Source organism: Hippopotamus amphibius, chromosome 11 (genome assembly GCF_030028045.1).
Source record: "Hippopotamus amphibius kiboko isolate mHipAmp2 chromosome 11, mHipAmp2.hap2, whole genome shotgun sequence".
NCBI classification, from domain to species: Eukaryota; Metazoa; Chordata; class Mammalia; order Artiodactyla; family Hippopotamidae; genus Hippopotamus; species Hippopotamus amphibius.
In genome coordinates this window covers 50,404,523-50,427,118 of record NC_080196.1, presented here as the reverse complement: position 1 = coordinate 50,427,118, position 22,596 = coordinate 50,404,523, and the positions used below count along the sequence as shown (strand labels likewise).

General features: G+C 39.4%; 1 protein-coding gene across 7 annotated transcripts in view; it reads left to right on the top strand.

Moving 5' to 3' along the window:
- RBMS3 (RNA binding motif single stranded interacting protein 3) overlaps positions 1-22,596 on the top strand; it is a 707,061-nt gene that overhangs the window by 557,813 nt on the left and 126,652 nt on the right. For all 7 annotated transcript variants that reach the window (XM_057698459.1, XM_057698462.1, XM_057698461.1 and 4 more), the window contains exon 8: positions 17,731-17,777. In XM_057698459.1, the coding sequence (XP_057554442.1) occupies positions 17,731-17,777 (47 nt within the window). The remainder of the gene's footprint in view (positions 1-17,730; positions 17,778-22,596) is intronic.

Here is a 22,596-nt window from a genome sequence, read left to right as displayed (position 1 = left end):
TTTATACATATATCCCCAGTCCCCTCCCTCTTGAGCCTCCCTCCCACATTCTCTATTCCACCACTCTAGGTCATCACCCATCATTGAGTTGATCTCCCTGTGCTATGCAGCAGCTTCCCACTAGCTATCTATTTTACATTTGTTAGTGTATATATGTCAATGCTACTCTCTTACTTCATCCCAAACTCTTCTTCCCCAGCTCCCCATGTCCTCAAGTCTGTTCTCTGCATCTGCATCTGTATTATTCCCCTGCCACGAGTTCATCAGTACTATTTTTTAAGATTCTATATACATGTGTTAGCATACGGTATTTTTCTCCTTATGACTTACTTCACTCTGTATGACAGACTCTAGGTCCATCTACCTCACTACAGATACCTCAATTTCATTCCTTTTTATGGCTGCGTAATATTACATTGTATATATGTGTCACATCTTCTTTATCCATTCCTCTGTTGATGAACATTTAGGTTGCTTCCATGTCCTATTGTAAATAGCGCTGCAGTGAACATTGGAGTGCATATATCTTTTTGAATTATGGTTTTCTCAGGGTATATGCCCAATAGTGGGATTGCTGGGTCATATGGTAGTTCTATTTTCAGATTTTAAAGGAATCTCCATACTGTTTTCCATAGTGGCTGTATTAATTTACATTCCCAACAACAGTACAAGAGGGTTCCCTTTTCTCTGCACTCTCTCCCAGCATTTATTGTTTCTAGATTTTTTGATGATGCCCGTTCTGACTGGTATGAGGAAATACCTCATTGTGGTTTGATTTGCATTTCTCTAATGATTAGTGATGTTGAGCATCTTTTCATGTGTTTGTGGGCATCAGTATGTCTTCTCTGGAGACGTCTATTTAGGTCTTCCCCATTTTTGGGTGGGGTGTTTGTTTTATTTTGATATTGAGCTGCATGAGCTCTTCACATATTTTGGAGATTAATCCTTTGTCAGTTGCTTTGTTTGCAATTTTTTTTTCACGTTCTCAGGGTTGTCTTGTCATCTTATTTATGGTTTCCTTTGCTGTGCAAAAACTTTTAAGTTTCATAAGGTTCCATTTGTCTACTTTTGTTTTTATTTCCTTTAATCTAGGAGGTGGGTCAAAAGGATCTTGCAGTCATGTATGTCACAGAGTGTTCTGCCCGTGTTTTCCTCTAAGAGTTTTATGGTGTCTGGCCTTACATTTAGGTCTTTGATCCACTTTGAGTTTATTTTTGTACATGGTGTTACGGAGTGTTCTAATTTCATTCTTTTACATGTAGCTGTCCAGTTTTCCTGCACCACTTTTTTTTCTAAATCAAAATACAGGCACTATATTTATTGGTGGAAAAACGTGTTTAAGTTGATGCATGCAGTTCAAACCAGAAACTCTTATTGAAGAGGCTGTCTTTTCTCCATTGTATATCCTTGCCTCCTTTGTCAAAGATAAGGTGACCATATGTATGTGGGTTTATCTCTGGGCTTTCTATTCTGTTCCATTGATCTGTATTTTTGGTTTTGTGCCAGTACCATACTATCTTGATTGCTGTAGCTTTGTAGTATAGTCTGAAATCAGGGAGCCTGATTCCTCCAGCTCTGTTTTTCCTTCTCAAAATTGCTTTGCCTCTTTGATATCTTTTGTGTTTCCATATAAATTGTATAATTTTTTGTTCTAGTTCTATGAAAAATGCCATTGGTAATTTGATATGGATTGCATTGAATCTGTACATTTTTTTGGGTAGTATAATCATTTTCACAATGTTGATTTTTCCAATCCAAGAACATGGTATATCTCTCCATCTTTTTATGTCATCTTTTATTTCTTTCACCAGTGCCTTATACTTTTCTGCATACAGGGCTTTTGCCTCCTTAGGTAGATTTATTCCTAGGTATTTTATTCTTTTTGTTGCACTGGTAAATGGTAGTGTTTCCTTAATTTCTCTTTCTGATTTTTCGTTGTTAGTGTATAGGAATGCAAGAGATTTCTGTGCATTAATTTTGTATCTTGCTAATTTGCCAAAGTCTTTGATTACTTCTAGTAGTCTTCTGGTAGCATCTTTAGGGTTTTCTATATATAGTATCATGTCATCTGCAAACAGTGACAGTTTTACTTCTTCTTTTCCAGTTTGGATTTCTTTAATTTCTTTTTCTTCTCTGATTGCTGTAGCTAAAACTTCTAAAACTATGTTGAATAATAGTGGTGAGTGTGTGCACCCTTGTCTTGTTCCTGATCTTAGAGGAAATGCTTTCATTTTTTCACCATTGAGAATGATGTTGGCAGTGGTTTTGTCATATACGGCCTTTATATGACAAAGGTAAGTTCCCTCTATGCCCACTTTCTGGATGTTGAATTTTGTCGAAAGCTTTTTCTGCATCTACTGAAATTATTATATGGTTTTTATCCTTCAATTTGTTAATATGGTGTATCACATTGATTGATTTGCGTATATTGAAGAATCCTTGCATTCCAGGGATAAACCCCACTTGATCATGGTATATGATCCTTTTAATGTGCTGTTGTTGGATTCTGTATTTTGTTGAGTATTTTTGCATCTAAGTTTATCATTGATATTGGCCTGTAATTTTCTTTTATTGTGACACCTTTGTCTGGTCTTGGTAACAGCGTGATGATGGCCTCATAAAATGTGTTTGAAAGTGTTCCTCCCTCTGCTATATTTTGGAAGAGTTTGAGAAGGATAGGTGTTCGCTCTTCTCTAAATGTTTGATAGAATTCACCTGTGAAGCCACCTGGCCCTGGGCTTTTGTTTGTTGGAAGATTTTTAACCACAGTTTCAATTTCAGTGCTTGTGATTGGTCTGTTCATATTTTCTGTTTCTTCTTGGTTCAGTTTTGGAAGATTGTACTTTCCTAAGAACTTGTCCATTTCTCCCAGGTTGTTCATTTTATTGGCACATAGCTGTTTATAGTAGTCTCTCATGATCCTTTGTATTTCTGCAGTGTCAGTTGTTATTTCTCCTTTTCGTTTCTCATTCTGTTGATTTGAATCTTCTCCCTTTTTTTCCTGATGGGCATGGCTAATGATTTATCTATTTTGTTTATCTTCTCAAAGAACTAGCTTTTAGTTTCATTGATCTTTGCTATTGTTTCCTTCATTTCTTTTTCATTTATTTCTGATCTGATCGTCATGATTTCTTTCCTTCTGCTAACTTCGGGATTTTTTGTTTTTCTTTCTCTAATTGCTTTAGATGTAAGGTTAGGTTGTTTATTTGAGATTTTTCTTGTTTCTTGAGGCAGGATTTTATTGCTATGAACTTCCCTCTTAGAAATGTTTTTGTTGCATCCGGTAGGTTTTGGGTTGTCATGTTTTCATTGTCATTTTTTTCCTAGGTATTTTTTAATTTCCCCTTTGATTTCTTTAGTGATCTTCTGGTTATTTAGTAGCATGTTGTTTAGCCTCCGTGTGTTTGTATTTTTTACAGTTTTTTTCCTGTAATTGCTATCTAATCTCATAGTGTGGTGTTCAGAAATGATGCTTGATATGATTTCAGTTTTCTTAAGTTTATTGAGGCTTGATTTGTGACCAAGATGTGACCTATCCTAGAGAATGTTACATGTGCACTTGAGAAGAAAGTGTATTCCATTGTTTTTGGATGGAAAGTCCTATAAATATTAAGTCCAACTGGGCTAATGTGTCATTGAGAGCTTATGTTTCTTTATTTTCTGTTTGGGTGATCTGTCTATTGGTGTAAGTGGGGTGTTAATGTCTCCTACTACTATTATTGTGTTACTGTCGATTTCCCTTTTATGTCTGTTAGCATTCATCTTATGTATTGAGGTGCTCCTATATTGGGTGCATATATATTTATAATTGTTATATCTTCTTCTTGGATTCATCCCTTGATCATTATGTAGTGTCCTTCCTTGTTTCTTGTAATAGCCTTTATTTTAAAGTCTATTTTGTCTGATATGAGTATTGCTACCCCAGCTTTCTTTTGATCTCCATTTGCATGGAATATTTTTTTCCATCCCCTCACTCAGTCTATATGTGTCCCTAGTTTTGAAATGTGTCTCTTGTAGACAGCATATATATGGGTCTTGTTTTTGTATCCATTCAGCCAGTCTCTGTCTTTTGGTTAGAGCTTTTAATCCATTCACATTTAAGGTAATTATCTATATGTATGTTCCTATAATCATTTTCTTAATTGTTTTTGGTTTGTTTTTGTAAGTCTTTTCCTCCTCTTGTGTTTCCTGCCTAGAGAAGTTCCTTTAGCATTAGTTGTAGAGCTGGTCTAGTGGTGCTGAATTCTCTTCATTATTGCTTGTCTATAAAGCTTTTAATTTCTCTTGCAAATCTGAATGAGATCCTTGCCAGGTATTGTAATCTTGGTTGTAGGTTTTTTTCCTTTCATCACTTTAAACATATCCTGCCAGTCCCTTCTTGCCTGTAGAATTTCTGCTGAAAGATCAGCTGTTAACCTTATGGGGGTTCCCTTATATGTTATTTGTTCATTTTCCCTTTCTGCTTTTAATATTTTTTCTTTGTACTTAATTTTTGATAGTTTCATTAATATGTCTTGGTGTGTCTCTGTTTGGGTGTATCCTGTATGGGACTCTGCACTTCCTAGACTTGATTGACTATTTCCTTTCCCACATTAGGGAAGTCTTTGACTATAATCTCTTCAAATATTTTCTCTTTCTCTCCTTCTTCTAGGACCCATATATTGCAAATTTTGATGCATTTAATGTTGTCCCAGACGTCTCTGAGAGTATCCTCAATTCTTTTCATTCTTTTTTCTTTATTCTGCTCTGTGACAGTTGTTTCTACCATTCTCTCTTCCAGGTCACTTATCCATTCTTCTGTCTCAGTTATTCTGCTCTGCATTCCTTCTAGAGTATTTTTAATTTCAGTTATTGTGTTGTTCATCACTTTGTTTGCTCTTTAGTTTTTCTAGCTCCTTGTTAAACATTTCTTGAATTTTCTCCATCTGTGCCTCCATACTATATCTGAGATCTTAGATCATCTTTACTCTCATTACTCTGAATTATTTTTCAGGTAGACTGCCTATCTCCACTTCATTTGTTTGGTCTTTTGGGTTTTTATCTTGTTCCTTCATCTGCTTTCTCTTTCTCTGTCTTCTCATTTTCTTTAATTTACTGTGTTTGGGGTCTCCTTTCCTCAAGCTGCAGGGTTATAGTTCTTCTTAATTTTGTTGTCTGTCCCCTGTGGGGAGGTTGGTCAATGGCTTGTGTAGGCTTCCTGTTGGGGAGGACTGGTTCCTTTGTTCTTGTGTGTGGAGCTGGATCTTGTCCTTCTGATGTGCAGGGCTATGTCTGGTGGTATGTTTTGGTGTGTCTATGAGCTTAATATGACTGTAGGCAGTCTGTCTGCTAATGGGTGGGGTTGTGTTCCTGTCTTGCTGGTTGTTTGGCATGAGGCATCCAAACAGGCCCAAAGGCTAGCTGTTGGGTGGATCTGGATCTTAGTGTTGAGCTGGAGACCTCTGGGAGAGCTCTTGCTGATTAATATTCCATGGGGTCAGGAGTTCTCTGGGGTCCAACATCCTGGACTCAGCTCTCCTGCCTCAGAGGTCCAGGTCTGACCCCTGGCCAGGGCACCAAGACCCTGGAGGCTGCACAGCACAGAGGAATAGGAAGAAAAAGAAGGGAAAATAAAGAAAGGAAGAAAGAAAGAAAGAGAACAGACAAAACCCCAAGACAAGTGGTAAAAGCAAAATTAAACAAACAAAATCACACAAAAAGATGTATATACTCACACTCACAAGAAGAGAAGAGAAGAGAAAGAGGAAAAAGAAAAGAAAGAAAAAAGAAGAGGGAAAACAAAAAAGAGGGCAAACCAAACCAATAAATAAGCTCACATACGAAAATATACATTAAAGATTAAACTAACAAATACATAGAACCAGGAACAAGTCAAACAAACCAGGAAGTCCTCCAAAACTTCTCAGTAGGTAATTATCTGCTATGGGCACTGAGGTGTCAGGTCAGACTCTGATCTGGCCTTACTCCTGTGTGTACTTGCCCCCAAAATCCACAGTTGCCCCTGAAATCCACAGCCTCAATTGTAGGAACACTCGTCTATTCAGGTGATCCACAGATGCAGGGTCTATCAAGCCAATTGTGGATATTTAATCTGCTCTTCCTGCAGCTGCTTCCCTTTCTCTTCTTTGGTCCCACCATTCCCAGGGATCAGTTTGGGTTTCGGTCCTGTCTCTGAGTGTGGGCTGCTGTCAGGCATCAGTTCTCCACCCAGGCAAGAGGAGGTGAAAGTGGGTGATTGGGGTTCACTTGCTTATTCAGGCCTGGGGATGAGAGGGATATGGCAGTCTAATTGAAATGTGTAGGGAGTGCCTGCAACAGCAGAGGTCAGTGTGAGTCTGAGGTGCACCACGCACTCTCCCAGGGAAGTTGGTCCTGGAATGTGGGACCCTTGGCAGTGGGAGGCTGCACCGGCTGCTGGGAGGGTGTGGACAGTGACCTGCCTTGCACACAGGACACTTGGTGGCCGCAGCATCAAGTTCTGTGTTCCAGTATAGCAGGCGTGGCTTGCAGTGACATTCACGTAGACATTGCCCTGTGGTCTGTGAGTGCACGGAGCAGGAAGCTCCTATGGTGGGCTGCTTCTCAAACACCCGGAAACAAAGGCCTCCTGCCTTTCTGTCAGGCCCAGGCTTTTCCCCAGACTTCTTCCCAGTTAGCTGTGGCACACTAGCCCCGCTAGGCTGTCCTCACGCAGCCAACCACAGTCCTCTCACTGGGGTCTGACCTCCGAAGCCAAAACCTCGGCCCCCAGCCCCAACCTGTTCCAGCGGACGAGCAGACAAGCGTCTTAGGCTGGGATGTGCAGGTTGGCACTGATCTTCTGTGCAGGGGTCTCTCCGCTCTGCCCTCCAAGCACCTGTTGCTGCCCTCTCCTCCAGGAGCTGTAAAGCTCCCGCTGTCTATCCCCACCAGTGAGGGGATGTGTGGAAGCTTTTCCCCCTTCACAGCTCCTTCCCAGAGGGGCATGTCTTCTTGGGATTCCTTTGTCTCTTTTTTTCCCCTTTTTTCTTTTGCTCTACCCAATTGCGTGGGGATTTTCTTGCCTTTTTGGAAGTCTGAGGTCCCCTGCCAGTGTTCAGTAGGTATTCTGTAGGAACTGTTCCACTTATGGATGTTTTCTTGATGTATTTGTGGGGAGAAATGTGATATCCACATCTTACTCCTCTACTGTCTTCCTGTCTCATATTTTCATTAATTTAATTAGTTTATGAGTGACTAGTAGGCTTGAAATTATTTCATAAAATCCTTAAATATTTGACCCAATGTAAAGATTCACATATCTTCCTTACCAAGAAAAGTCATTAGCCTAATACATTGAATTATTTCTACTATCATTTATATCTTTCTTATTTACACACCTGTTTGCATATGAAAAGAAGCCATTTTGGCTCTTTTGGCACCAAATTGAGTCACGTTGATGTGGACATTATCGATGCTGAGGGGCACATAGATGTCTATGAAAGTAACAGCAAACAAGCTGCATAAAATCTGGAGAGAAGAGTCTATCCCTGTAGTCACAATTCATAGGGAACCCTTGCAACAGAATATTTTGTTGAGTTTCTTGAAAGCATTTGGCTGTCACTAGCTGTTACCAATGTTACTGTAAAGCATATGCTTTGAGACATTCTTAGCAGTGAGGAAGACAAGGCACAACCCTAACACGTGCCGCCCTTGCCTCCCCCCCGCAGGCCTTGAGTTGGATCTTTTCTGACTAGAATGTATCCTGCTTACAAACTATTTGATCAGTCACCAGTCCTTGTATTAATTATGAGAAGAACCTGATGACAGGCCCAGGAATTCATCATTTCTGTTAGCTTTGGAGCCATGTTGACTGTAATTTTATTTTACAATACTGAACATTAGAAAATTTGTTTCAGAGATATGGAATTGAAGTTCTGCCCCAATGAGCCATTAGTAGTAATACTTTGAGGAGAAACTGAAGCACAGTTTCCTATGAAATAGTGTATCTAAAGAATTATTTGAAAATCAGTAATAATTGCGTGTAGATTCAGGTTGTCTTCAACCATACTTCATGAAAGTAGAAACATCATCTGTATAGTTTGGTACTGTTTCCATTAGATATATCACAGTGCTTGGCAGTTGTCCAATTGTTTTCTTTAATGAGACCCTGGGACAAAAGAAAAGATGTATCTATCAACATGGCCAGATTCTGCAAATAGTCCTGTTAACTTTGAACTGAAGGAGAATCTTTACATATGTGATATTGAAAAGAGCGATTGGCTGTTATGATACATGACAGCACTTGCAGTTAAGTGTGTTAGCCACACTATTACTTTTTTCATTTCATGAGCATTGCCAGCAATTTGGAGAGCAAACTCAAGGTGAATGACCTTGAGTTCTAATCTCAAAAAAAATATTCCCATTGGCACAGGAACTTGAATTCTCATTAACTCAGCATGAAAGCTTTCTTAGTTAAGTGTTCTTGTTTTAAAGCTGCTGGGTCCAGTATTTACTAACCAATGATCACTAAGGGTAAAAGGTAAATCTTGTAAATTCCTGTAATAGTAGAAGTTTGGATAAAATGTGATTGATGGCAATCTCTAGTCCTCTACCTCCTCTTCCATTCCCAAGCGAGAAGATGGGAAAACTTACTTATATTCTTGGAAGGGCATGGGGTTGGGGGAATTAGTAGGGGTTCAAGGCTGTGAAGATTATATCAAGCAATTACAAGGAGAAAGGCTGATGGTTGATCTCCATGTCTCCTGTATGCCCTTGACCTGGTCTCCATGGATCAGGGCAGCTAAGTGGGACATCAACCAACTGGGGGTTTCTGGAGTTGCTGGCACTGTCTTGACAGCCCACCTGTCACAAGGTGCAGAATCATTCCCATCAATATTTAAGCCGCAGCTCGGGACCTCCAGGTAACTTCAAACTACAGCTGGGACCTGGAAGAATATGGATCAGTTAGCTAGATACCCAGGACTTCCAGCTGTCTAGCTGCCCAGGCTGGCCCTGGAAGCAACCTCAGCATCTTATATTTTTTACCCTATTTATCTGTATTACGGTGGGATTTAATAGTATATATGCTACATCATTGACTCTAAGGTACCATCAATTAAAGATAAAATATTGTTTTAAAGACCACTAAAAAAGAGGAGAAACTTGCCAAACTCTCAAATACCATCAAGCATCCTGTGAGCCCTAATTTCACGCATATTAAAGAGTGAAACAAAACTATGTCTTAGAATCTACAAAGATCAATCAGTCATCTAGACTGAGATAAAAACAGAAGTGCCTACATAAAACATGACAGTGTTCTCTTGTCTCTTTTATGATTATCAATCAAGGCTTCATTTAACTTTGGTTTTAAAGACAAACTCAGACTGGAACTTTTTTTCCTCAAGACCTTGAGACCTTTCACTACACGATATAATGCTATGATACCTTTTCTTCTTCCCCTTTTAACAATGCTTTTTTTGTGTGTGCCGCCATAGACTTTCTCAGCCTTCCAGTCTTCATTCTGCCTGCATCTTTTTATCTTGTCCTTCTCTACTGCTGGAAAAAAAGGAGGGCATCTCTTTTTGACCAGAATGCTGTAGTGAAAGCCAAAAAGGAGAAATATCATGATGACAAAGTTCATAAACAATAGCATGACTCCCTTTGACATTCTTTTCTCAAACACAAGGAGGCAAATTTTCTCTATTCTCTGCCTATTTTTGCTTTACTTTTTTAAGTGATAAATCCCTGGGGTTTCATATGTTGATTCCTGACAAACCCCTGGAGATTTCAAGTTGCCTTCTAACAATCTCCTCTTCTCTGCACTTGGGGTCCGACGCCTGGATAAGGAGGGGCCTGGAGTTCCTTCTGGCTCCCGCTTATAATATGGTTCAAGTGCGCTGGCTGCCCTGTTGCATCAGGAAGGTCTCCCAATGATCCCAGTAGTCATTTGCTCCCCCCCCCCCATCTCTCCTAATCAATCAAGGGCTGAGACATTGTCTTTAGAAGTTCAAGTGAGTTCACTTGAAATTTTTTAAAGGAAGATTTACTAATAAAATAAGGAAATTCCAAAACACTCCAATTCCATTTTCAAATACAAATTTGGGGATTCCCTGGCAGTCCAATGGTTAGGGCTTCGCATTTCCACAGCAAGGGGCACGGGTTTGTGCCCCCTGCAGTGGAAATATATTCATTTACTAATTCATTGAACAAACATTTACTGAGTCTGTTATGTTCCAAGCACTGGTTTGGCAAGAGGAGATACCAAGTTGTAAATAGCCAGGAGCCTGGTTAAGAGAGTCGCACATGTGGCAAAGTGCGGTCGTATTAGCTCCTGTCCTGCATCATGAAGGCAGAACAAAAGCAGGGGTTAATGCCCCATGGAGAGAGAAATGGCTTTTCGAGGCTGTGGCATTTAGCCTGGGGCTGGGAGAAGAGAATTTCAATATTCCCTCAGACAATGATACAGAGAATTTCCAGCCAAAACCTGTAGCAGTAAAGGCCCAGAGGTAACACTATAGGGTAGGGTGAGTGTATGTCTGAGTTTGGTGAAGGGCAGGGTCTGGAACTGCACAGGAAGGTGGTGGAGGTCAGTAGGTATAGATACATTTGACCATGAAGGGCTCTGTAAGCCATGTTTTATCTTAGAGATGACAAGGTGCCACCAATGTGGTCAGATCTGCCTATCGTAAGAACGAATTTCACAGCACATGGTGCGGCTGGTGGGTCGAAAGGAAGGTGCAAGCAAAGGCTGGAGACGGTATTTTTACCAAAGGATAGTAGTAAACACCCAAACAAGAAATGATAACCTAAAAAAAGATACTGACGATACATGAACTTACTAATTTAACTTGGCAGTGTCTGGAACTCAGTGTAGATACTTGAATCTGAGACCAAGTTTTGGGCATCACATGGACATAAACAATAGCTGGAATCAGAAAGTGAATGTTGCCACTGTACAGAATGTTGCCACTGTACAGAAGGAGAAAGAAGGAGGGAATCCCTGGTCCTGAGCCCTGGCACCCGAAAGGCAGATCGAGCAAGTGACACCAAACAAGAAAAAGCCCTCTGAGAAGTCAGAAAAAAACCAGGGGAGAGACTCACAGAAGCCGAGGGAAAGGAGTTTTGAAAGAAGACCAAAAAAAAAAAAAAAAAATCCCTGGTCAAATCATGAAAACCAGTCAAATACGATTTGGAATAACAATAATTATGATTTCGAATAACAGACATTATGAAAATCAGGGAGTGTACTGTGAGCTGGTTCACAGATTGGTTGGTATCTTTTATGGGATAGTTAGCTAGGATTTCTGTCTTATCTCAGGACCATGCAGTATTGGCTCCCTTTTGTAGGCTTTGGACATTTCCTTGTCTCCCGTCTCATTTGTCCCTCATCCTCTCTTTAGAAGAGGGACTGGCCTCAAAAAGCCCAAGGAGCATCCCTCCAGCAGGTGAGAGCAGAGACCTGCCTTACCCAGTTGACTGCCTCTCCCAGTATCTGTGTCAGAGCCGTGCCCAGTAAAACCCTACCACTTGCCTCTTCTGAAGGCCAGGAGTTCACGCCCTCATGTCCTTTTCAGCAAGTGCACTCTCTTAACAGGAAAGAGGTTAAAAGGCCTTCCTTTAGCCAAAAGCTTGACTGGATATTGACCATTTTGTGGTTTTTCTGGTGATTTTTGTTGATTCCTCTGAATGTCTTGGATAGCCACACTTCTGGGATCACATATGAAACCTTCAATTTCTCAGCCAGTTTGGCCTTTGGATTGATAAATTGTTACTAGCCTCCACCTCTAGAAACCCTGTGTCATTAACCCTGGATTTTTGGTCTTTATTCTTGACCCCCTGCTCATTCTCACCTTGACCCTTCTGGCTGTAGCAGTTCCCATCCCTCCCAGCTCTTCTGTATTCTACTGACCCAGCAAAGCCAAAACCCTCCTGACATTTTCAAGCTTGCTTCTGAATCAGGCCTCTGATCTATATGACTTTTACAAATAATATGCCATTTTACCCTCCTGAATTTAAAAATTTAAAGCAAATAATAGAAGATATAATATGCCTCTTTGAAGATTTTTCCTCCATTATAAAATAATCATCATATACAACTTAAGCCAGAAAAAAATATGAAAGGCAAAAAAGCCACTTATATTTAATACACATCCCAATATTTAGCATTGTTGAAATTAACTTTTTCCTTATTAGTCAAAGATTTTTTAATTTTTTAAATTTTTATTTGTTCACACATATTGTTCATATAATTTTGTACCACTTTTTTTTTTAACTAAAAGACATGTTCTTTTTTTTTTAATTTATTCATTTATTTATTTATTGGCTGTGTTGGGTCTTCGTTGCTGCACACGGGCTTTCTCTAGTTGTGGCAAGCGGGGGCTACTCTTCCTTGCGGTATGCAGACTTCTCCTTGAGGTGGCCTCTCTTGTTGCAGAGCACGGGCTCCAGGCTCTTGGGCTTTAGTAGTTGCGGCACATGGGCTCAATAGTTGTGGCTCACAGGCTCTAGAGCGCAGGCTCAATAGTTGTGGTGCACGGGCTTAGTTGCTCCGTGGCATGTGGTATCTTCCTGGAGCAGGGATCGAACCCATATCCCCTGCATTGGCAGGCGGATTCTTACCCACTGCGCCACCTAGGAAGTCCAAAGACATGTTTTCTAAAGAGAAAACCTAGTAAGTAAATATAAACAAAGTTTAATGAGGTTTCACTACAGAAGCGGTATATAAACATTTATAACACATTATAGTTTTAAGCTTTTCATATATCGTTTTTAAGTCATCTTATTTCATTTATTGAATTTTTAACCATAAACAACCGGCAGTTATAAAGATTGCTTAAACTAGTTGCAAGAATTAAACTCTTTAAAAATAACATCCAGGAAACCAAGTTATCCTTATCTTCTCCGGCTTCCTGAACTCATCTTGTGCTAATTCAGCATGCAATATTTACTAAAATATACAATATTTACTGCCGATTTATTAAAGTGTTGTCTTAAATCTGATCTTAGAACGTTGGAAATTTCTGTAATTATTCACTTGTAACTCATCCAATTATGATGTATCGTGAGTCAGGGCAGAATTTAGAAAAAGGGAGAAACGTTAGGCTACAACATTAGTGTTTCAATTTTCCAGGAATTGCAGTGTGTATTTGTCCCTGTTAAGTTTACTGCCTCAAACGTTTTGGTTCCCATTCACATTATACTGTAAAAACAGTTTCAAAAATGATAGAAATGATTCTATTAGCTATCTTTTCAGTGGCTTTGTTAGTCAGTGATCCTCTGCTCCTCAGGGAAGACACTGCAGTCCAGAAAGTCTTCCTGAAGTGGTAATGCCTTCCCTAGTGACTACATTTTAAGCAGTATTTCCATAATTATTACCTCTTCATTTAAAGTTATGGATATCAAATATCTAGCTCCTAAGTCAAAATGTTGTCTCAATGAATACCCTATGTTTATTGGAAATAATTTTGGTACCCTATGTTGAGTAAAAAAAAAAATGCACAACCTAAAATTTGAGAATTATGTTTTATTTGTCGGACAAAACTGAGGGCTTAAGCCCAGGACACAGCATCTTAGATCACTCTGAGATACTGCTTCCAAAGAGGTAAAGGAAGTGCCAGGATATATATAGAAGTTTTTGCAACAAAAACCAGGTAGTCGAGATATCAAAAGAATACTGTTAATTAAGGAAAACCAGACATCTCAAGTTAATGAATATAGCACTTTCCTACATATGGGGAGATGCAAAATTCAGGGCTCACTGAAATCATTCCTTTAATATGCACCTTAACTATCTGGGGCCAGTATCCTGTGCTTTCTCATCCTGTGTCTCCTCAGGGTGTACCATGGGGTCCTGGGTGGCTGCAGTGGTGGATGATTTGATGGAGGGCATCCTGTTTCTATCCTGAGTTCTCTCAGAGCTCACCAGGGTGGCTGTAGTGTGATGGCTTGATGGCTGGGACATCTTTGTTTACTGATGTGGCAGGCAACATTTTTTCATTAACACCTAATTACTTCAATAAACCATATTTTAAAGTTTTTATTTAGCTCTTATACTATAGATTCTGTCTGAAAGGAGTAGAAGTACCCCATTATGGCTGAAATATGAAGCCAAAACTCAGCTGCTGCTGGAAAATGACAAAAATGTCCCCTTTTTGTTTTAAATAAATCATAGATGCCTTTAATCCACAACTAATGTGAACTTAAAAAATGGAAAATGTTTGTGAATTTAATAAACCCTTTTCAAAGGAGAGTGACGGGATTAAACATCACTTTTCTACTTATGTGGTGTGACATTTTCATTTTGTTCCATGTTATTTTACTTTTCGTGTGACTCTGGAGTTTGTAAACATGCCATAAAATTTGGTAATTACATAATGACGATTTCATGGTTCTGGCTCAGTATAAAGGTGGCTAGACAGAGCAGCGAAATTGATTTTCTTTTTTACCTTGTAGAAAGAAACAGAAGGAAGTGGAATGCAAAGTCAGCATTAAGACCATGTTAGAATGATAACTCAACAATCTGTTACACATGAAATGAAAACCAGGTGCAGCCCAGCATTAGTTATTGTGCTGTGATACCCAGCCAGCGGGTTAAGTTCAAACACCCCTTTGTTTAACCCATCCCTTGCTTTGGAACCCACAGCGTTCCAAATGCAGATCTCTGGTTGGCTGCTCTTGCCAAAGGTCCTCAGAGGCAGGACGGGCCCCAGGCAAAATCATGAAGTAGATGAAACCTGGGTTCATCCTCACCTTGGTTTCCCTCCACCTCCCTGTCCCCGAGTGCCCACCCTAGTCACCCATCACTCTGGATTTTCCCTCTGTTATTTGAGGGGCTCATGCTCTTTCTTATTGTCAAAGCCCTCTTTGACTGTATCTTTTCCCTGCTTGAAAAATGATCAGTGTCTCCCCATGAGGAGCCACCCAGTCAAGACCTTCCTTCCTTCCTTCTGAGTCTTAGTTTCGACTGTTCCCTCAAAACTAAGTGGATTGCCCACCTTGCCTTTTCATTCGCACACCTTTTCCGGCTATTCCTTCTGCCCGAGCTGGCCTCCGCCTCTCATCTGCATCTATGGAAATCACTCCTGTACCTCCTCCAGGGTGCTGTCCCTGAGCCTCTCCCCTCTACACCTCATCGTACACTCACGGGGTGCTCACCACGTGTTGCTTTATGCTGTAATGTTTACACATGTGTCTTGTCTCCAGGCACTGTGGTAGGCATTTCACAAAAGTAATATCTTTCAAATTTCACAGCACTGATCTGAAGTAGGCATTACTATACCATTTCACAATTAAGGAAAATGAGGCTCAGATAGACTAAATACCTTGCCCGAGGTCACAGTGCTAGAAAGCAAAAGAGCTAAGACTTGAATCCAGGTCCAAAACATATATTCTTTCCACTAAACCATACCATCATCTATGTAGTTCTTTCCATCTTCTGAAAGATGAATGGAGGTTTAAGATGGAGGAAGAAGCCAACTTAGCCTTTCTGATTATCAAATACTATTCAAGAAAGAGAGAGAATTTTTGTGATAATTATCATGCTCATAGCTAGACCTGATTGGTTAACTATAATCTGTGAAGAATTCAAGTCAAATGTGAAAGAAAAATATCTTTACCTAACGCTGCCAGAACAAATACACACCGCATAAAAAGAGAATGTTGAAGACAATTTATAATTTAAGAAAGGCGTTGATCTCTGAGCACTATTGGAAAATATGTTCAAGGAAAAGTAGTAAACGTGGCTTCCTACAAGTCCCCTGGGATTTAAACAATTCGGGAGTGAACAGGGGTCTGAAGATACAGTGATCATTTACATCTCTTATTAACTAACAATATCTTTATTGAATACAAATCCTTTTTTTTTTGAATCCTGTCTTTCGTCTCACATCTTGGATAAGTTAGGGGAGAGAAGCTTAGGGTTTCTAGGGGGAAATCTCATCCCAGATGGACAGCTTTTCCAACTGCCCTCTCCAGGACCCAGAACCATGGAGTCCAGCCTGGACAGGTCCCTTCTGGGGAGTCTTCGGCCTCAGGCCAGCCTCCCACCCGTCATATGGCAGAGGCCCCATCCAGGGAAGAATTTAGATTTAGAATCTACGTGTTTTGGCACCACTACCTTTTCTTCTCCCAAAGGGGAAAAAAAAATCTGCCTTCAATTCTGCTCATTTTCCAGACCCCAGCTTGTCACATTATCAGATTGCATTTCTTTAATATGAGTGATAGGTAGTTATCATTAAGCCTGTGTTCTCAGTGCGTGTCTAGCTCAGCTTTGTTTGCAAACTTCATTTCAATTTGTTCCTCATACCAATGTTAATAATAATTTTAAAATTACTCTTTAGGGAAAACAAAGCATAGAAGCTTGAATGTAACAGGCTATCCTGGACTTCAGGCCCTATCTTAGAAAGCCTGAGAATTTTCATTTCAGCTATGTGTTAAATCTGAGGAATTAAATGAGCTTTACAGGAAAACCACCTTCAACCACCCTGGAAAAAACTCAAACACAAAAGCTCTTTTTTCTTTTCTCTAAAGTTTTTATGGTTTTTCTTATCCTCTACACGTCCTCAAAGCTAATTTATTTTTTCGTATTTATTATTTTGAAGTAATTATGTATTCACAGGAAATTGCAAAAGAAATGGACAGGGAAGTCCTGTTTCCCCTACACCCATCTCTCCCAATGGTTACATCTTATATAATAATAGTTCATTATCGAAGAAGGAGATTGACGTTGGGACTAATTTATTTTTAAGTTTCAAAAAAGAAAAAAACCCAATCTAAATACAAGCTAGTCAGCTTTGTTTCATTCTATTTCTGTTTCTGCTCACAAGCAATAACCAGGCTGACAGTCCTGGAAAACGAAGGGTGGACGCATGTGGCCACAGAGAGGTGATCTTTGGGGCCTGTTCAAAATCCTAGTCAAAGTCATAGCTGGTCTGGGTTGGAATCTGGTTCTGTCTCCACACATGTGACCTTAACCAAGTCACATGACGCCTCCAAGCTTCCGTGTCTGCATCTATCAAATAGAGGGAATGTTTCTCCTGCCTACTTCATAGGGTCCTTGTGAGGATGAAATGCGATGATGCCATGAAGGGAGGAGGTAGGATGTCAATCAGGATCTCCAAGTTTATATTCTTTTCTGCAACAACTGCCAGTTACAGAGATGTAGGTTTTCAGTGGTGGTTTTATTCTAAACCACCTCCTTATTAGCCACAAGGCCTAGAATTTCCATCACATGTCAATGACCTATCCTTTCTACACTCTTAGTGGGACAGGTACCAGCAAAGTATTGGACAGCACTCTGTGATTCATCCCTGAGGCATGCGATATTTTAAAATAGATGTTTCTTAACATTTTCTTCTAAAAGGTCAAATGTGTTTTAAGTAGCTTTTATTTTTACTCTGACCCTAGGATCTATTCTTACCTTTTTTTTTTCATGCCATGAGATATACAATAGGTGTTCTTGAAAATAATGAGAAATTATAAGGATACCAGATTAGACAGCGCATGGCTTATGAAGTAGAAATGCAAATCATCGAAACCTCATTGTTCTTTGATTTGTCTGGATGTATAATATAAACTCCCTAACTCACTGGTGGATTCTGGTGTTCAGGTAGTAAAACTGCTAGTCTTGGTAGTAAGGGAGGAGAAATATATAGGGTGAAGTAAAGTTAAATCATAGGAAGTAAAGATAAAAGCATTGTATGTACTGAGTGCTTTGGACAGCAGCATAAAAATGTTAAGATCCATTTTCTCCCCTCTTCCCCCCATATACAGGCTGGCATGGCTCTGACCTATGACCCTACAGCTGCCATACAGAATGGGTAAGTAGACCACATTTTCTCTATTTTAATTGCTAAGATATCTTTGAACTCTGAAATTAGTACTGAAGAAAAATGTTCCAATCTGTCTTTTTGTTTTAAACAAAAATTTAAATCAAACCTTTCTCATCATTGTATTTTTTTCTTCCTATGAGTGACTCTCATTTCATGGCATCCCACCAAGTAAGGCGTAGGATGTGAAGGGGGGTGTGGATAGACTGGTCTGGGAGAAGTGTCCGTGCGTCTCTACGGTAAGAGTGTCACTCCTGCTAATAACTCTAGAGTTCAGATTTCAGTAATTTTAGCATGTGCCCAGGTTCATTTAGACATTAATAATGCTTCCACTATTGTCTTCTGTCTATCAAAGGGAAGGGTAACAGACAGAGTCAAGTTAGTAACTTGGTGATTGCATTTTCATTCTTCATTTTAATGAGTACCTGGAAACTTGTAGCCTCTTACTTAGAACAAGTCACATAGCCTAAAATTCTCCTCTGGAAAAGTCAGAGTTAAACTACATGATCCGGCCTCTCTAAACTTCTGTCATTCTGAATATTCTTTGATTGAAACTTTCTTCTTACTTCCCAATTTCTTTACTTTGGCCGCTCTGCAATGGACTAACAAACCAAAGCATAATTACTATTTTTTTTCACAATCTTTTATCTTAGATTTCTCCATGGCTTTCAGTTTTCTGTCTTTCAGTCTCATTAAAGAATCAATCAGAATGAAGGTCTCATTTAAGATCAACTTAGAGGAGAGTAGGAATTAAACTCCATTTTTCTATTTAGTCAGCAGCATCTAATGAAAACCTGCGGGATGTAGAATATGTTTAAATCCCTCATTTTTATAGTTATTCGTTCAGGGGGTCATTTACTTAGTCATTCAATAAATATCCAGTGAGTCTGCCCAGCACAGTACTATGCTCTATAAGTTTAAAAAAACAATGTATGAGACAAGGGCTTTGCCCTCAGGAGACTCATAGTTTACCCTTCCATGAAAGAGTCAACACAGATGGTAGTCTAAGGACAAGAGTCTAGTCCTTTGTCCTTTGTTGATTAAAACTTCTCTAGGAGTGAAACTTAAGGATATCCTTTCATTTATCCAATAAAGCTTCTCTTATTTTCAACAAGGCACTTTAAACTTGATGGTCAGAAGAACAAAAGACAAGATGTAAAGACGTGGAGAATAAAGTCCTCTAGAATCGTACTGTATAGTTGGGAAGTTAAAATAGTGAACTCAAAAGGCACAGAATAAGACATTATATGCTCAGAAACAGGGACAGAAAACAGGTGTTATAATGTAAGGGAAGGACATTTATTGAACACATACTAAGTACCAAGTATTTTGTATTTGTAATTTAATGGCACATAGTTTCAGAGCCTAATATATGTAAAATACAGGTAATTACAATTATAAATTTATACACACACTGGAAAATAGAAATAATAATTGAATGAATACCTATACATTCATTAACTAGATTCAACAAGTATTCATGCTTCCATACATGTATATGTGTGTGAATAGATGAATGCATCTACCTACCTGTAATATATGTCTGTGTATCTGTTTACTATAAAGATCTTCTTGCCCAGGGCTCTAGGTCAAGGATTGGAGATGCCCCAGTGACCTAGGTCTGGACTGGAGTGAGTGAATGCTTTACTTTAGTCAGACATCTTTCCAACGCACAATCTTAAATCTGAATTTTTTTCCCAAAGACCTAACTTACCAGGTATTCATCCTGATTCATTACAAACCTAAAGAGAAAAAATATTGTGATTTCAGCCTGTAATCTTAGTAGCCCAAAGTGAACTTTGAGTGGTGCTGTGTTAGAGGCAGTGAGGACTGCCTGGTCCACAGGGACCATGTATCCCTTCTTAGGTCACCATCTATACTACATAGAAGTTGACTTCATATACAGGTACATAGGTCCACTTTCCGTGATGTCTTTGTCTGTACCTTATAGTAACAGTATAACATTTTATCCTTTGAACTGCTTCAACAGTTGCAAAAGTTGTTAGTCCTCTCTCACTGCCCGCTTAGACATTTACAACAATGAATATTTCCCTCAGGAAACTAATTGTAGTTAAGATGCTGAGAGTACCATCTTCTTGATTTTATCTACTCTCATCTAATAAAGAACTTCGTGTCATCCAACAGCCCCTGTCTTCAGTACTGTCTTGTCCACTGAATATTCCTTTTAGCCTGTAAAATACTCGTCTCTCCCACCTATAAAGAGGGTAGAAGCAAGACAATCCTTTTCTGCCCATGAGGTCACTTCTGGTGACCACACTATTTTAGCTTTCTTTTCACTGGTAAACAACCCCAGTTTTCTATACACACATTCTTCCCGTATTGTCTCTAATTAAGCCTATTAAAGTGTGAATTCTGGTGTCAGACTTGGCTTGAATTTTCCCTGCTGGTGTCTGCAGTGATCTCCTGATTCGTCAGCTGTAGCTGACACTGTCTTAATCTTTATCCTGTTTGAAATCTTGCCTCATTCGACTTGTTGTTGTTGTTGTTATTGTTACCATTTACCTCTTCTTGAAAATTTCTTATTTCTTGGATTTCAGGACTCCATCCTTTGCTGGGCTGCCTTGCTCTGCCCTCGCACTGCTCACTTGGTGTCTGCAGATTCCTCTGCTTCTGCCCACTTTTACTAATCTTTGTCAGGGTTTAGTCTTTTCTCACTCTGTATTCTCTCCAGTTGATCTCATCCACTCCTCCTGAAGACTCCCAAGTCCATACTTAAGTTCATAACTAGATGCAAAAAAAATCATCTGTGTGTCTTAACTGCATTAGGTGCTGCTGCTGGATAACTTTGTCCCAAACTGAGGTCATTATCTTCATCAATCCTTCATAGTACAAACCAAATCAAATGAAAAACAAAGATCAAATTACTTGTTCCTTTTTAAAAAAATACATGCTCAAGTCATTAAGCCATAAATTCCAGTTCTCTGGGTGTTCTCTCCTAAAACATTCTTAATAATAAAATTGGTCATTAAGACTTATTCCATTTATCTTTGAACTGTATCTTCAACCCAGCTCTGTCTCCCTGCCACAGGTTGAGTTCATTCAATCACCATTCCCTGCCTGTGCTAAGCTTTCACCTGCCTCTAATATAACTGACCTCCAAACCATTTTCACATTGCTTTTTGAATAATTTTTGTAAAGCAGAATGCAATCAGTAATCATCTACCTGCCTAGTTTAATGTAGTATGTGGACTTTACTAACTACAGAACAGAACTCAGACTTCTAAGAATGGCACAAAAAGAACTTCATGATTTGGTTCCTGCAACTCAACTGAAACTTCTTAGATTCTCAGAGCATCCCACACTACCTTAACCCATGTGTCTTGTTTCTCATGGAATTCTCTCTGTCTGGAGAGAATGGTGATATTCTTCCTTCTTTTCTTCCTCCCTGCCTCCCTCCCTCCCTCCTTCTGGCCCTTCCTTTCTTCCTTCCTTCTTTCTTTCTTTCACTGTTCTCATTGAAAGAACACCATTAAATCATACCAGGCAGACACAATTAGTCATAAAAGACACAGTTTAAGCACTGGTTAGAAGTGCAGACTCCAGAACCAACCTGCCCAGGTGCGCATCCAAAGTCTGTCATTTACCAGACATGGGCAAGTTGTTTGTGCTTTAGTTTCCTCCTCTGTGAAGTGGAGATGATAGTAACAGTACCTTTTCATAAGACTTTGTAAGGATCAAAGGACCCCTGCATGGCAAGAGGTAATCTTCATTGTCAATATTGACACTGTTGTTACACTGTTGTTTCATGTGACCACGATACACTGACAGTCTTTTTATCAGGTAGCTGTTGACATCATATTTATTTCCTTGATGGACTATTAACTCTGAAGGCAGGTCCCACATCTTATTCACCTTTACAGACTGTTTAACTTAGTACGGTGAATGCCAGATCAGAAACAGAAAGTGTGACTGATGACGTCTGCTTGGCTCCAGCAAGGTGGCATTAGGGAAACCATTCCCCTTCCTGGCATCAAGCTGCTCTGTCCCCATGTAACATCCTAATCTGATCCTCTTTAAATGCAACCTCCAATTTCACCAGAAGGAGCCAAACTGCATATGAGTTTCTCATGTCCTGGGTTAAGAATGGAATTTTGAAAGCCTTACACTATCTGCTGTGTTGTTGGTGCCAAGAAGGTAGAAATTTTATATCATGAAATGGAAGAGATGGGAAGACTGTAGCTAATTAACCTTATTCATTTGATATTTCTTCATTTAGATGATTTTTAAATGTTTTGTTCATCTTTGGTTTTATAGCCTTATATGGTAATATTTAAATAATAGGAAGTAGAAGAATAGTCATTTCTATGGCTGTTAAGATGTCACAATAAGCACAGATTTTTCCTCAACATGCTGTTCCTTGAGTTATTGTCAGCATGTACCTCTTAGAAGTGTGGAAGCTGACTTAGAAAATTCACTCAGCACGTGAAAGAATTGAACATGCATGTCCAGAGCCGAGTATTTATTTCTAATTACATTGCTGTATTCGATCCAGCAGGCTAAACCTAACTCAGAGAGCAGAAACCTAACAGAGAGAGAAATATTTATTGCTGTAGGGAAGAAACTGGTCCCATTTTACATAGAACAGATGTATCCAAAGATACAGTTGCAGCTGGCTCCAAGCCAGTTAATGTTGTTATATGTCGCTTAATGCTGACTCAGCTCAACAAACTTATCATCTATTGCACTGCTTAAAATCATTCTGGTGATGCAAATCTGAAAACAATATTTCCCATCCTGTTGGGAACAATGAGCATGCATGACAAGCCTAGATACAAGGCAAGTAGTATGG